The sequence below is a fragment of the Larus michahellis genome, chromosome 2 (assembly GCF_964199755.1).
Source record: "Larus michahellis chromosome 2, bLarMic1.1, whole genome shotgun sequence".
NCBI classification, from domain to species: domain Eukaryota; kingdom Metazoa; phylum Chordata; class Aves; order Charadriiformes; family Laridae; genus Larus; species Larus michahellis.
Genome location: NC_133897.1, coordinates 40,038,627 through 40,052,010, shown reverse-complemented (window position 1 = coordinate 40,052,010; position 13,384 = coordinate 40,038,627). Strand labels below are relative to the sequence as shown.

The following is a 13,384-nucleotide window of genomic DNA, read 5'->3' as shown; positions in this document are numbered from 1 at the left end:
CTCAGCCAGTAAACAACTGATGTTAATTTTGGCATTTCTCAGCTTCCGAGTGCTTAGTTTTGATAAGATGGTGTTCTTTTCAATACTTAACAGTCCATTTAAATAATTTTCTTATTTTAACAAAAAAAAGCATCAAAGCTTGCACTGAAAATGAAGTGACATCCTGCAAAATCCCACTCACCCTCCCGTTCTTTGCAAGACTCCCGCTAGTGAGTCTTGCAAGCGTTGGAAACTGGATGAACAGCATCTCCACTATCACATCCACTAAGTGGCACGTGCCGTTGCTGGTGGATGATGCACCTTTCCCATTTCCCGTGCTGGAAGGAGGGTGCAGCTGGGGTGAAGGATGGGATGGCAGATGCACCATTGGGCTGGTGGCAAGAGTTAGGAAGAAAGAGAACCGACTCCCTGGAAATCTCCACTCTGCTGTGTTTAGGTCAACCAAGGAATTATCAATTATTTTTTTTTAATATACACAGCAAAAAGGAAATACCAGAGACTTTGTTGTTTTGATTCTAGGCCTTCTTAATGAAATGCTAGGGGAAAAAATAAGTTAAGCGTGAGCAGAATTTTTTTAAGGTTGTTCTGATGAATCGTATCAATGAATCAAGCCTTAAGCAGATGCTTGGAGTGGAAATTGTACTGAAGACTGAGTTTAGCAAAAGTATAAATGGCTGAAAAAAGGTTCTTAGAGTAGAATTTTTAGGCAACTTGTTGAGAAGTTGTAGGTCCTAGATTTAGTCGTATAGAAGTAGCTTCAGAGTCATGCTTTCCCTTTCCTGGCCTTATGATTTTTCTTATGCTTTAGATTTCAGTGTGGTGTTTTGTCCTCATAAACACTCCTCAGCTCTTTGTATTGCCTTGTCTGTAACCATTTCTTAGGCTTATTTAATTTTTCTTAAAATAATTCTCTGCCTTCCAAGAAGACAGAGAAGATGATAACCAGTTAAATATATGTAACACATAACATAAGTTAATTTTATCGATGCTTGGAGAATTGTCCTGTAAATCTCAGTCAAAATGGTTGTGGTCTTAGTTAAAACTGGTAAGGCTGGATCATTGCCTTGTTTAATGGCTTTTCTAGAGCACAGTTTTCTCCTGTTTTTCCTATATTGTAAGGTCATTAATGAGTCATTATCTATTGCTAGTAATTACTGATCTCTTGAGAATATTGGATTAATTATATAGGAATTGTAAGTGGAAGATACAGTTACATATTCTGCAATGTAAGTAGTAGTACCTTGCTGTATTGTGGCTTTTAAGAATCTGGTTGGGGTTTTTTTTGTAAATTTTGATTGCTGAGTGTGCCTGGTAAAATATGAATTATTGTATTACTGCATGTGATAAAAGGTACGCTATTGTGAGCCTCACAGTCTGCAGGTGTAACAGATGTAAGGCAAGATTAACAGGACAGAACAATAATTAAACCACAGACAGCCATCTCAAAGAAAAAAAAAAAGGTTTATCATGTCCAATGCAATTATTAAGTGTGTCTTAAATTCTCTGCAAATATTTGTAAAAGCAATAAAAATGTGTTAGTTTGAAAGACAGCTTTTCAGTGTGGACACTTACTTTAAGGAATTAAGATCCCTTTTTATGAATGTAAAAGCCGGGTGAAGTCCTGCCATATGGCAGCATGGTTCATAGGCAATAGGGTCTTTGCTTTATAGATGCTGTGAGCTAAATGCTGCCAAAGAAAATAAGAGAGCAGTTAGTATATATGCATTTACAACAGTATGAATTACTCGCTCCCTTTAAGACAGGAAGGTTCAAATAATTAACGGTAATATTATGGCTGCAAAAGGAAGTCCAGTTGTTCTTCAGCAGTCTACATCTGTGAAACGTGATACCTCTGGGGACTGAGATTTAATTTTCCCAGGAGAAAATATAGAAAGCAGGAGGAAAAAAGGAATGACTTCTGCTTGAGCAGAATAAACCTGCATCTACAAACGATTAACACTGCATAATGAAGTAGTAAAGAAGCAAAAGAGATTTCTAATAAAAGACTAATAACAAATCCCATTACACCGTGGTGTATTTTTTCCCTTGAAGTGTATTAGACTTTTAGCAAGGCTTCTGAATGAGATTTGGGTAGTAGCAAGCAAAGTCAGCTCAAATGCTTCAAGCTTAGCTGAAATTTCTTGCCTAACAGTTTGCTTAACTTGAAAGTTGTGGTTTTACAGGTGGGAGGGGTTGTTAATGCAAGTAATCAGCTTCACGCAGAGTTTGGGTAATGTTTGTGTCACCGTAGGATAATAGTCTCCTGTAGGCTAGGCGCTGCAGGGTAATGTGCCACCACTATATGGTAAAATCCCTTAGAAAGAAGAGATGTGGTATTAAATGCAGTAGCTAAGCTTTGCTTTTGTGCTAACACTTTTTCTGACTTCTCTTTCTGAGGCCTGAACATAAGTCCTCATGGCAAAGGGGTTTGATCAGAGAAGGAAAGACATGGAGCTTGTGTTTTGTCATAGCTAATATTGTGGCTTTTATAGTTACTACGCTAACATAAAAAGTTACAAGAACTTAGAGCATAAATGTTTGATATAAGGATGAGATGATGCTTTTGAAATCATGTATTTTCACTTTTAAAAGGGAACATGTCTTGCAAGGGAAAAAATTCTCTAAATCTGTAACATGGATGTTTTTGCGAATGCGAATTATACATATGGTTCCAGTGGCGGGGGGAATAAGAGTTTAAGTGAACAAATCCTTGACTCACAAAACAGTCCTTTTGAATTTCTTTTACAAGAGAGGGTCTTTTTGTATAGATTGCTGCTATCTTAAAAGCTTGTGCTCAACTGACGTGTTGGAATTAATTTGTCTAGAAATGAACTTTTACTACTGGAATCAGGAAAAAAAAAACCAGATGCCTTAAATCAACAGTGAGTTCTGGGACAAAAGTGGTTAAACGTGAATTCTTACAAGTGAAACTAATCCTGATGAAATTTCTAGTTGCCTTTTTAGAAATTTTTGTGAGTTTTAAAGAATGACTTAATTTGCTTAGCAGAAATTTGCAATCAATCTTTTCTTGCCACTGAATAAACAGATTCCACATGCGTAGTAATTTGCATATCCCAGCTAAAAATGTAATTCATTATTTTTAAGTCCGATTCGTAATAACTATTTCAGGATTAATGTTACTAACTATTCTTTAGCTCTTTTAAATGTAACCTTAGATAAAAAGGTACAAAGCCAGCGGGTCTGTTCTAGAGTAGGAAAGGGAAGTAACTTTCTTGAGGTCAGCAAGTAAATCAGTGTAAGAGCCAGGACTGGAAATAAGAAATCTTAAGAAATAATTTTCTTCTACTGCATCTCAAGCTTCCAGCCTCAAGCAGATATTGCATTTAATAAGACAGATTTTCACATTTTGCTAGGTAGGAAAGCAGCACAGATATGAACAGGAATTAACGGTACAGTCTACATGCAGATTATCACTAAATCTGGTAAAGATTTAAATTAGGTTTGATCAAAATAGCATCCATAGTGTATTTTACGTGAAGCTGCAAACACTGTCCTCAATGACAGGGAGGAAGCCTCTTAACGTAAGAGGGACATGGTCCATTTTAACTGCTGTTTGGCGTCTGCCCCTGAACTGGCTTTCACTTGACTGGGCTTTTCAGGGCTTCTCAGAAACCACTGGCTTCACCCACCTGTTTTTGCTGTTCCAGGCTATTCTTGTGTAACATTTTCTCCCTTTCATCTTAGATCACTATCACATTAAATGCTCAAAAATGTGGTATATAGGATTGATATGTTTTGTCCTTCGAGGTTCACCCACGTAATAATATTACTCAGTTAAGCTTCTACAGTCTGTAATGTATGACTTCTTTAATGTAGATGCAGTAACGTTTCCACAAATACAGTTTGTTAAGCGGTTATCGCAGATCTTTGCGCTATGCAGAATTTTCCGGTAAAATGTTTTTTTGTTGTAGTTGATCCTGGGATATGTATCCTGACTTTACCATACTTGGCAAAACAGAGAAATACAAATCGCGTCTTTTCTTTTTTTTTTTTTTTCAGGCGATGGGTAAGGCTCCTGTTTGGACGTGAATTCCCACTTCAGGACCTTCTGGTTGTCTGGGATGCTCTATTTGCTGACAGTATCACCCTGAATTTAGTTGACTACATTTTTGTAGCCATGTTGTTATATATTAGAGATGCCTGTAAGTATCAACTGTCTTACAATCTTTTAAAAAGAGTGCAAACCTATTTTTCAGAGAAAGAGGACTTCAGAAATGCTAGATTTCATTGTGACTTTTTTAGCGTACTGAAAATCGTTCCAAATGCTAGAAGAGGAGCCATTTATTATCAGACGCGGTCTGCTGTATTGATGAACCAAATTGTATCTGGGAGTTAAATGCAGGTTTGTTTTCTGAGTAGTTCTGTGTATTTATATGGAGTTGCGGATTTTATGTGCAGTAAGTGACACAGGTATGTATAGAGCTCCACCTTCTGACCAAGCTGACGAATTGAGTAAAGCCTCCCTTCGACACTGGACATATTTTTCTGCTGTTCTGCCGTGAGAAATGTGAAAATGCGTAAGACAATGACTCATAATTTTGGAAGATATATCTTGAAGGAAATGTAAACGCAGGGATGAGTAAGAATTACAAAATATGTTTATTTTATGCAAGAGTGGCATCTTTAAAAAATGGTCATTTCAGTTTATTTTATTTTAGTATGCCTGAAACACGTGCAAAGGTGAATTCTTACGGCTTAGTGATGACCGATAAATACATTGAGTTGGGACAAATAAGAAATCACAAAAATGTTGTGAGCTTATATAATTGTGAATGGGAGGAGGAAGATATGTAATGATTAATTGAGACATTTATTTCTGTCCCATCTTATTTTGCAAAAAATTCTGTATACAACTTTGCCACAACAAAGTACGTGTTTTGCAGCAAGACGCATGTCTGTCATTAAATATATAAATTCTGTAGCATGCTGTTCAGAGTTAATTATATACAATCTGTAAGCTTTAGGTTATAACAAGGTCACATATTTGACACAATTTTGTATTCTAGGACACATGAAGTTTTCAACATCTGTGGTTCCTATTTTAGGGCCCAATCTTGAAAATGTAACGTGTGTGTACTTTACACGTACTGTCGTTCCACTGCCTGCCTTCATGTGGTTTTTTAATTACTTTTTAATAAACATGCAGTATATAGAGCTACCTTACATTCCTCTCAAAGAAGTGGACATTTAATTCAGTTTAGAGGTTTCAAAATTAATGCTGCTGTTTCAGGATGATCTGATTCCAGGTCATTATGTTCTGCGATCTAAATCTGGCATGTTTATGTGCAGTAAACTGAAATAATCTTAAAATTTTTGGTATAGCTATGTAGAGCAGATGCATGTAAAAATGTTTCTTAACATCACTATTTTATTTTATGTCATTGTTTCCCTTTAAAAAAAAACACTTTAGAACTGTGTTTTTAAGCACCCGCTTCCTTTGGGGGGAAGGAAGGTTGTTCTGGGTTTGTTTTCTTTTGCTTTGTGGTGCTCATGTATAAGTATCGGTATGAGGTGACTAAAAATGTCATCTAAAAATGTGTTCTAGGCATCTGTAGGAAATCAGTCTCCCTCTTTTCTCCGAGATCCCCAGGCTTAGTAAATAAAGTAATAAATAGCTTTAAAGAAGTGGAGTACATTTGCCCAAATGAGATGCAAAGTCATCTCATCAGGACAGCTAATATTTCATACATAGAATGTTTCTGTAATAAGTAACTTTTGTTCTATAGTTGGACCTAGTTAGTTACTGTAAGCATAATAGCATGGTGAGACAAAATACCTAGTCATAAATACTGTATTTATTTTCAAAGTCAAGCTCAAACTGTAGCAATTTCCACTGTTCTTGATTTGATAAAAGAAAGCTTTTCTTATGTATTTGTAATAGAAGAGTTTTCCATTGTTCCTCATTTTTTTATTGCTGATAATATTTGAGCTTTGAATGGACTTCGAAGTTCTATTGTAATATTTTTTAAAACACTTTGAAATAAAATAAGTTTCTAAAAGCTTCTGCTTATTTGGTGAAAGGAAATGGTAGCTCAGAAAACACCCGATGATGTTAATCATCTATAAATAAACCATCTGGAAATTTTCAGTTTAAAAACTTTGAAGCAATAGAAACAGTAATAGAGCTCCTGAGATGTTATGTTATAAATATGTCAAACATAAGCAATGATAATAATACAATACTGAAAGCATTTGAAAGTTTAAAAATTATGCAGATTCCTTTATACCAACACATTTGGGGACGGGGGAGAAGTTGCTGGTTTGGGAATTGATAGATTTTTTTTCTGTGTTTTATTATGATGTTCTCAAGGACACGATTTTAAGAAAGTATTATTTCTAGTATATTTTTTCATTTTATTTTTATTTTAGTTTGGAAATCCTCTGTTACTCAAACAATATATTATTCAAGGAGAAGGGTGCATTTAGATTCTTAGATTATTGTTTATACATTTTAGATATTACAGATACATAATCATGTACAAAGCCATTCTGTAAACTGCTCTGTTCAGTTTTACATCTGTATCCAAGCTGCGCTTTATCCATGGAGCGATAATCCTCCTAGCCAAGTATAGAGTTGTGGTGTACCAAAGTATCTATGAGTTTTAGTAAAATATTTTCTTGATTTCCTTGGAAAAAATCATGCTAAATGACCTCTTTTTTTTTAAATATGTCAATTCAGAAGCATGAATATGTTACTTCTTTTTCACCAGTGTGGATACATCCACAGTTGTTGATGAAATCAGAATGGAGGGGAGGGTGCGGTGCAAAATTATGTATCTTTTATGTACTTCCCTTGCCTTCAAGAAGGGCGAAAATGAACAAACCTGAAAGACCTGTCTATATTTTGCATAGTAAACTAATGTCATTATTGCACCAGGAGCTAATTTTGACTGATCACTGTTAGAATAGGTATATTTTTATCATGTTTCCACTTGAAGACTAGCTATGGCCATTGTTAGGATATATTTGTTCTTATCTAAAAGTGCTCTGGATATTTTGAGGGAAATAAAGGAGCCACAGCCTCTTCTTAGAGGAGCTGATTTGTTATTTTTGTTATAGTGCAAGGTGTTCGTATTATCTATGTTTAACTCAGTTTAGGCCCTACTAAAGAGAACATTGCCATGCGTAAAGCAGCAGGGGGAAATAGTCCCACCTTCCCTGGGTTTGGAAGTCATCTAGATACAGAATTGGTGGCATCAAACTCTTAAGAAATTACATGTGGCAGAAAATAAGAACTTGGCTGAGGACACGTAGAGTTAGTTCACGTGTTTTCCAATACTATTATTGCTGCTTGCATCTAGGAATGGTTATTGGACCAACAGAGCAAAGTCAATCTCATCTAAAGCAGAAGGGAGAAAGGAATTTGATGTTTCTCTGGGCACTGTATAACAAATATCAATCAAAAGAGGCAGTAAGATTGCTTTCTGTATGTAGAGGAATTTCTCTACTCCTTTCTCTAGAAATACCAATACCATTCTTCTTTGGAGAAGCGAAAACTTGCTCGCAATAAAAGTTGGATCCAGATGTGACTCTTGCCAAGCGAATTAGTGAAGGAAGAGCACAGGTAGAGAAGCACCAAGCTTATTACAAGGCATCTGGTCATAGTGTAAGGTATTTCCCCATTGAACTTCAGCGCCATCCAGCTATGGCTGAGACTGGATAAATTTGTATTGCACAGAATCTCCTTCCAGAAACTTTATCCTACAGTTGATTCTTAGAAATCCTTTTAACTCTGATAAGCATATTCAGAGAAGGTGCTTTTTTTCTCTTTTGCTGCTATTTTCTCTATCAATTTTAAGAAAACTGCCACTCTGTTGGATATCATACATTTTGTCCTGAAGAGAAAAGAATCATGGAATGGTTTGGGTTGGAAGAGAGTTCAAGGATCATTTAGTCCAATCCCCTGCCACGGGCAGGGACATGTTTCACAAGATCAGGTGGCTCGAAGCCCCAGCCAGCCTGACATTGAACACTTCCAGGGATGGGGCATCCACAGCTTCTCTGGGCAACCTGTTCCAGTGTGTCACCACCCTCATATTAAAGAATTTCGTCCTTATTTCCAATCTAATTCTACCCTCTTTCAGTTTAAAACCATTGCCCCTTGTCCTGTCACTACATGCCCTACTAAAAAGTCTTTGTCTGTATCTCTTATAGTCCCCTTAATACACTGAAAGGACGCTGTAAGGTCTCCCCGGAGCCTTCTCTTCTCCAGGCTGAACAACCCCAACTCTCTCAGCGTGTCCTCATAGGAGAGGTGCTCCAGCCCTTTGATCATCTTTGTGGCCCTCCTGAACCTGCTGGCCAAACTTCTTTTCAAGAAGCCCAAGACACAGTTGGCTTTCTGCGCTGCGAGCGCACATTGCCGGCTCATGGGCAGCATACAGGTCCCTCCGAAACAAAGGGTACCAAGAGGTGTTTCAGCAAAGTAACCCCTTTAACCCAAGGTTCCCCAGCAAATAGAGCACTGGCAACGATGTCTTCTGTAAAGGTTTCTACATGAAACAGGGATAGCTGAATATGTGGGGGAAACCCTAAAAATAAAACAAATATAAAAGTTACCAGGCCTTCCTCATTAAGGTGTTGGAATTCTTTTAACTTTCTTTGGATGGTAAGGTTTCGTTTTAAAATTTAACTTGTACGGATCAGAGGGGACACAGGTCATTGCCCAAATATTTGATTTTTTTTTTCCATTATTCAATTGCTTCACTATTATACATTTCAAAAAATTAAAAATTAGAGTAAATGTAGTTGAAAATATAATTTTTTGTCAGGGGTCAAGTCTGCACCATTAAAATAAATTAGCTTTGTTAATATTTACTTTTCTCTGTATCTGTGAGACAGCAAAACTCTTCCAGGAAAAATAAAGAAAGGATAATTTTAATCCATTTTACATTGCAGAATAGAACACATACTGATCTGTTCAAAGGAGAACTGTTTTGGTCTTACTGCTTATCATTTATAAACATATTTAGAATTTACTGTCAATTTTCAGTATTTTTATTTGCTTTGGTAAAAAGGCATCATGATCATAACTGTGGTACAGTATCTTAAATTTCATCTACGTATGAGAGTTGGATTGGGTATGTACTGTGTGGTGCTCGTATTCTACTCCTCTGAAAGAACTCTGATGGAGACCATTGTATTGTGTTCATTATGCCAGCTTTGTGACTTCAAGAAGAAAAAACAGGTACCTGAATATGAACAAGAAAAACAAAGGGTAGGAAAAAGAATGGGCAGAACAGATAAAGAATGAGTAGGATAAGTGAGTGCTTTACAAATGAAAGCAGATGTATGAAATTACAAGCTGTCGGATCAGCAACGGAAATGAAGATGATAAAGTGGTTCCCTACACAGATTATAATTATTCATTTTGCCCAGTCCTGCATCTTTTCCCCATAATCCTCACGTTGAGGGAGGAAAGGTACAGGAGGAGATGAGGCTTATTCACATGAAAGAAAAAAGTAAAACATTTAAATCTTTCTGTCCGCAAAACAGTCCTTAATTTTGTCTTTTATTGATTAAAAATAACTTTGTGTTTGCAGTGATCCTTTCTAGTGTAGAGGCCTGATTAACTACAAGTATTTGTCACTACAGCTAAAGTTCTCGGAATAGCAAAGTTTGTTAAAAATTTATTTACAATTTCTATTGTTGGAGGCTGTCTTTATGTTGCAGAGTGCAAGCGTCATTAACAGGCACTACTCTGACAGCTGCGGCAGATGGATTGCCTGGATTTAGATGGTGCAAAAGAAATGAAGTAGTTTACATAGACCTGCCTGAAAAGATGTCTTTAATAATTGCACTCATAATTAGATTGATTTGGGGGGAGGGGGAGAAACAACAAAACCCAAACCAAAACAGAAGATGACAACGACAAGCAAAGAACCATAGAATATACTTACATAGATTCAGATAAAATCAAGCACAGTTATAACAAAATGATAAACTTTAGCAAAGCATGCTGAAAATTTCCTAAGTAAAAAAATCTAATAAAGTTAATGGTATATTATATTTTTAAGTATTTATGAAATTAAAATCTTGCCTTTTTCCAGAGCATTTCATGAATAGTTTCTGATTTATGGGAAAACAAGGAGTTGTTGACATCATTTTACATGATGTAGGCCTGTATGTGTCTATGTACGTAAGAACAACATAAAAGCTATTTCAGCAAAGAATTGTCAGAGTTGGGAAAAGTTATCATAAAGGCAGGACCGAAGGTAAAATTTGTCTCACAAATAATCATAGTTAAATTTAGGTGTCTGCAGATGAGTGTCTGAGAAGTCAGCGTCCATTTTGGAGCGTGCGACTAGTTCTTCACACTCCACTGACTGCGTTCCCCTGACCTCCACTGACTCAGACAGGCTTTAGGTGCGCAGCTATAGAGAGCTAAATTTAGGCATCTAAATCTGGAGCTAACATAACCGTCTATGACATAAAGTCAGTGGTAGGTTTAGCGTTACCCTCAATGATATTGGATATAAGATAATATAAGATAAGATAGTAATATTTAACTTTTTTTTTTCATTGTAGTGATTTCAAGTAATTATCAGACCTGTCTGGGACTTCTGATGCATTATCCACCTATTGGAGATGTTCACTCCCTTATCCTAAGAGCACTTTTTCTCCGAGATCCAAAGGTGAGATGCTCGCTTTGCAAATACAGGGAATAAATCTCTGTAATAAAATTTTCCAAACACTGTGTAGTTAATAACAACCTACATTTTGGGGACTAAACTGTAATTTCAAGTTTCTTCTTACCTGACAAAAAGGATGAAGGAAAGAGTTGGTAACCAAAAGTAGAAACAAGTTCCTTTACTCTTTGCTAATACTATCCTACTACTTTGCTAAAGTTATACAGGAGCTCAGGTAACTGCATATGTTTGTGCTCTTTAGAATACCTTTGCTTGGTATTCTGCACAGACATCTTTCATAATGAAGTACACTTTTGAGGGAAACAGTAATATTTTATATAATAACCTAGTAAACTGTCATGCAGTTTCATCTGTAAGACTTTTTTCTTGGGATTTCTGCAGATTAATCACTGTTAATCCTTAAAGCACCACCCTCACCCAATATATAATAGTTATGTGATGGGTTTCATTTAAAAACGAGAGTCTGCTGTTACAGCCTGAAAAGATTCACATGAATAAAATGTATAAATTCATAAATTTTATGTTACATATTACTAGCATACAGTTTCTGATATACTCGTCTATACTAAAACGAACGTGAGCCTCTTGCTCTTTCAGAAGAGCATATGTATATGTATGGTTATAATATACAGCAGATATCCACAGTGTAGTGGATAAAGTGTTTGAGATGAAGCCGTACACAGTGATCTTTGCAGTACTCAGATCTTTGGCAGATAGCAGAATTTGTGCTGCTGGTTTTGAACTGTCTTTGTGCACGTCCCATTAGTAGGCTGCCAGTGTAAAGTCTGATTTCCCTCATCTTCTTGATGCACGTCACCTTTGAAAGTGAAAAATTCATCACTTCTGCACTCTGACTGCCTTCTGCACAATTTCATTCAGTACCAATGTTTACACTTTTATGGATTAAGAAAAAAAAATTCTCTTTGTTTCTGTATCAGTTTTTTGCAGAAATCTGCATCCTTACAGCTGCTTTCTTCATTCCTCTCGGGCACAAAGATTTCTTTCATGACGACAAATAAAGTATATCGTCTTTTCAGTGTGTAAGAAAGTTAACATTAGATCTCAAGAATCTTTCTTAAGATTTCAGCAGCAGTCTGTGAAATCAGACTGCCCAGCATTTATTTATTGTACTCTTAGCAAAACAAGATAGAAGTATTTTTTAGAGGGAAGATACAGGGGAAGAAAAATTTTGCTAAGATATCAAACTAAATCCAATATGTAATCTGTCATTTATTGAAGGTATATATTAAAAGATAGAATAATTACTAATTATTCAGCTTTCCTCCAAAGCATCTTAGGCAGAGTACAAGATATCTTACCAGCTGAAGGGGGCAAAAATAAACCACCAACTTCCCGTGAAAGAAGCTCGAGCACTATTCCGCTCCTTACGCTCTTGTCTCCAACAGAATGACGGTTGTCAGGCTCATTAAGGCCTCAGTGTCCTATTAATTAACATTCTCAGGTGTGCCTTGAACACCTTTCAGAAAAATACTGGATGTAGTTCCTACTGTGTCTTTCAGATAGTTCTCCCTTCACTCAGGTGAATGAGTGCCTAAAGCTCTTTCATGCAAAGACTGCTAGTTGTTTTGTCAATTTAAATATGGTAAGTTGCAATTTTTCCTTATTTCTGAGCTGTACTTGTCTGCTTGGGAAGTGCTCTGAGGGTTAGGAAGCTGGGGTTTCCAGGGAATCAAGAGCCCTAATGGACTTCCCGCCACCTCTTGTTTTATGTTGGGTCTTTGGGTTGAGATTGAATAAACAGATCTGGACTTCTTACAGTAAGGAACTTACACTGTTCTAAAGGATGACTCTAAGAGAAAAAGTTCCTGGTCTGAGAAAGAAATGTATTTTCAATGCTGTGACTCACGTACCTGCTTCTAATCTTTCCCCAGGTATGATTTTTAAGTTTCACTTATGTGCCTTTAAGCATATGTTGGTTCAATACAACGTATTTCTGAAATGGAAGTCTTGTTATTCTAGAAGACTTACACATAAAAATTTTCCAAGACCGTCAAAATTTTTCATTAACACAGAATGAAAGGAACGACTCAACAAGACATCATGGGTGCTGTAGGAGTCCGAAGTCAGTATACAGATTATATACCGATATAAGTGGGAAAATTATGATACCTTTTTTTTACTGTCTGCATAAAGATAATTCAGTTTGCCTTTATTCCCTGAGCAGATAAAAGGAGATTGGAAGAAACGACAAGGAGATTTTAGTCAGTAGTGTAACTTGTAAGTGATGATTAGCAAATTCAGTGCTTAATGATTTTTCTCTCTCCTTTGATGTTTGCCTGTGCATTTCTCCATCACCAGCTTCTAGTTTCTAATGGGAAATTACATTTGGTTCAGTGCAATTTAAATCTCCTGAGCCAGGGATGAGTTTTCTGTGTGACATTTCTTCCAAGATTTTGCTTGGGTTTTAATATGTGAAGTCGGGGAACTCTTCTCTGGGAGACTGTTGCATGGTCTAGTGGCTGATTTCATTATTTGTCAAACATAGCAAGAAAGTTTAGTGTTGTTCCAAATATCTGAGAGAGGCATGCTCTCTGCCCCTTGGAGCTTTAAATCTCAGCTGGACAAGAAGTGCAGTTTAGAAGTCACAGACAGGGACAAACAGGAATCTGCCTCTTGCAGGTTTGTTAATATACACTGTCTTTGGTTTTATTTTTGCAGCTAGGTAAATGCCAGATAATCTCACTGAGGGGAAG

The 13,384-nt window shown here is 36.5% G+C and overlaps 1 protein-coding gene across 7 annotated transcripts in view; it reads left to right on the top strand.

Moving 5' to 3' along the window:
- Positions 1–13,384, top strand: part of TBC1D5 (TBC1 domain family member 5) — a 320,349-nt gene that overhangs the window by 232,652 nt on the left and 74,313 nt on the right. For all 7 annotated transcript variants that reach the window (XM_074574990.1, XM_074574989.1, XM_074574987.1 and 4 more), the window contains 2 exons: positions 4,021–4,163; positions 10,549–10,655. In XM_074574990.1, coding sequence (XP_074431091.1) covers positions 4,021–4,163; positions 10,549–10,655 — 250 coding nt within the window. The remainder of the gene's footprint in view (positions 1–4,020; positions 4,164–10,548; positions 10,656–13,384) is intronic.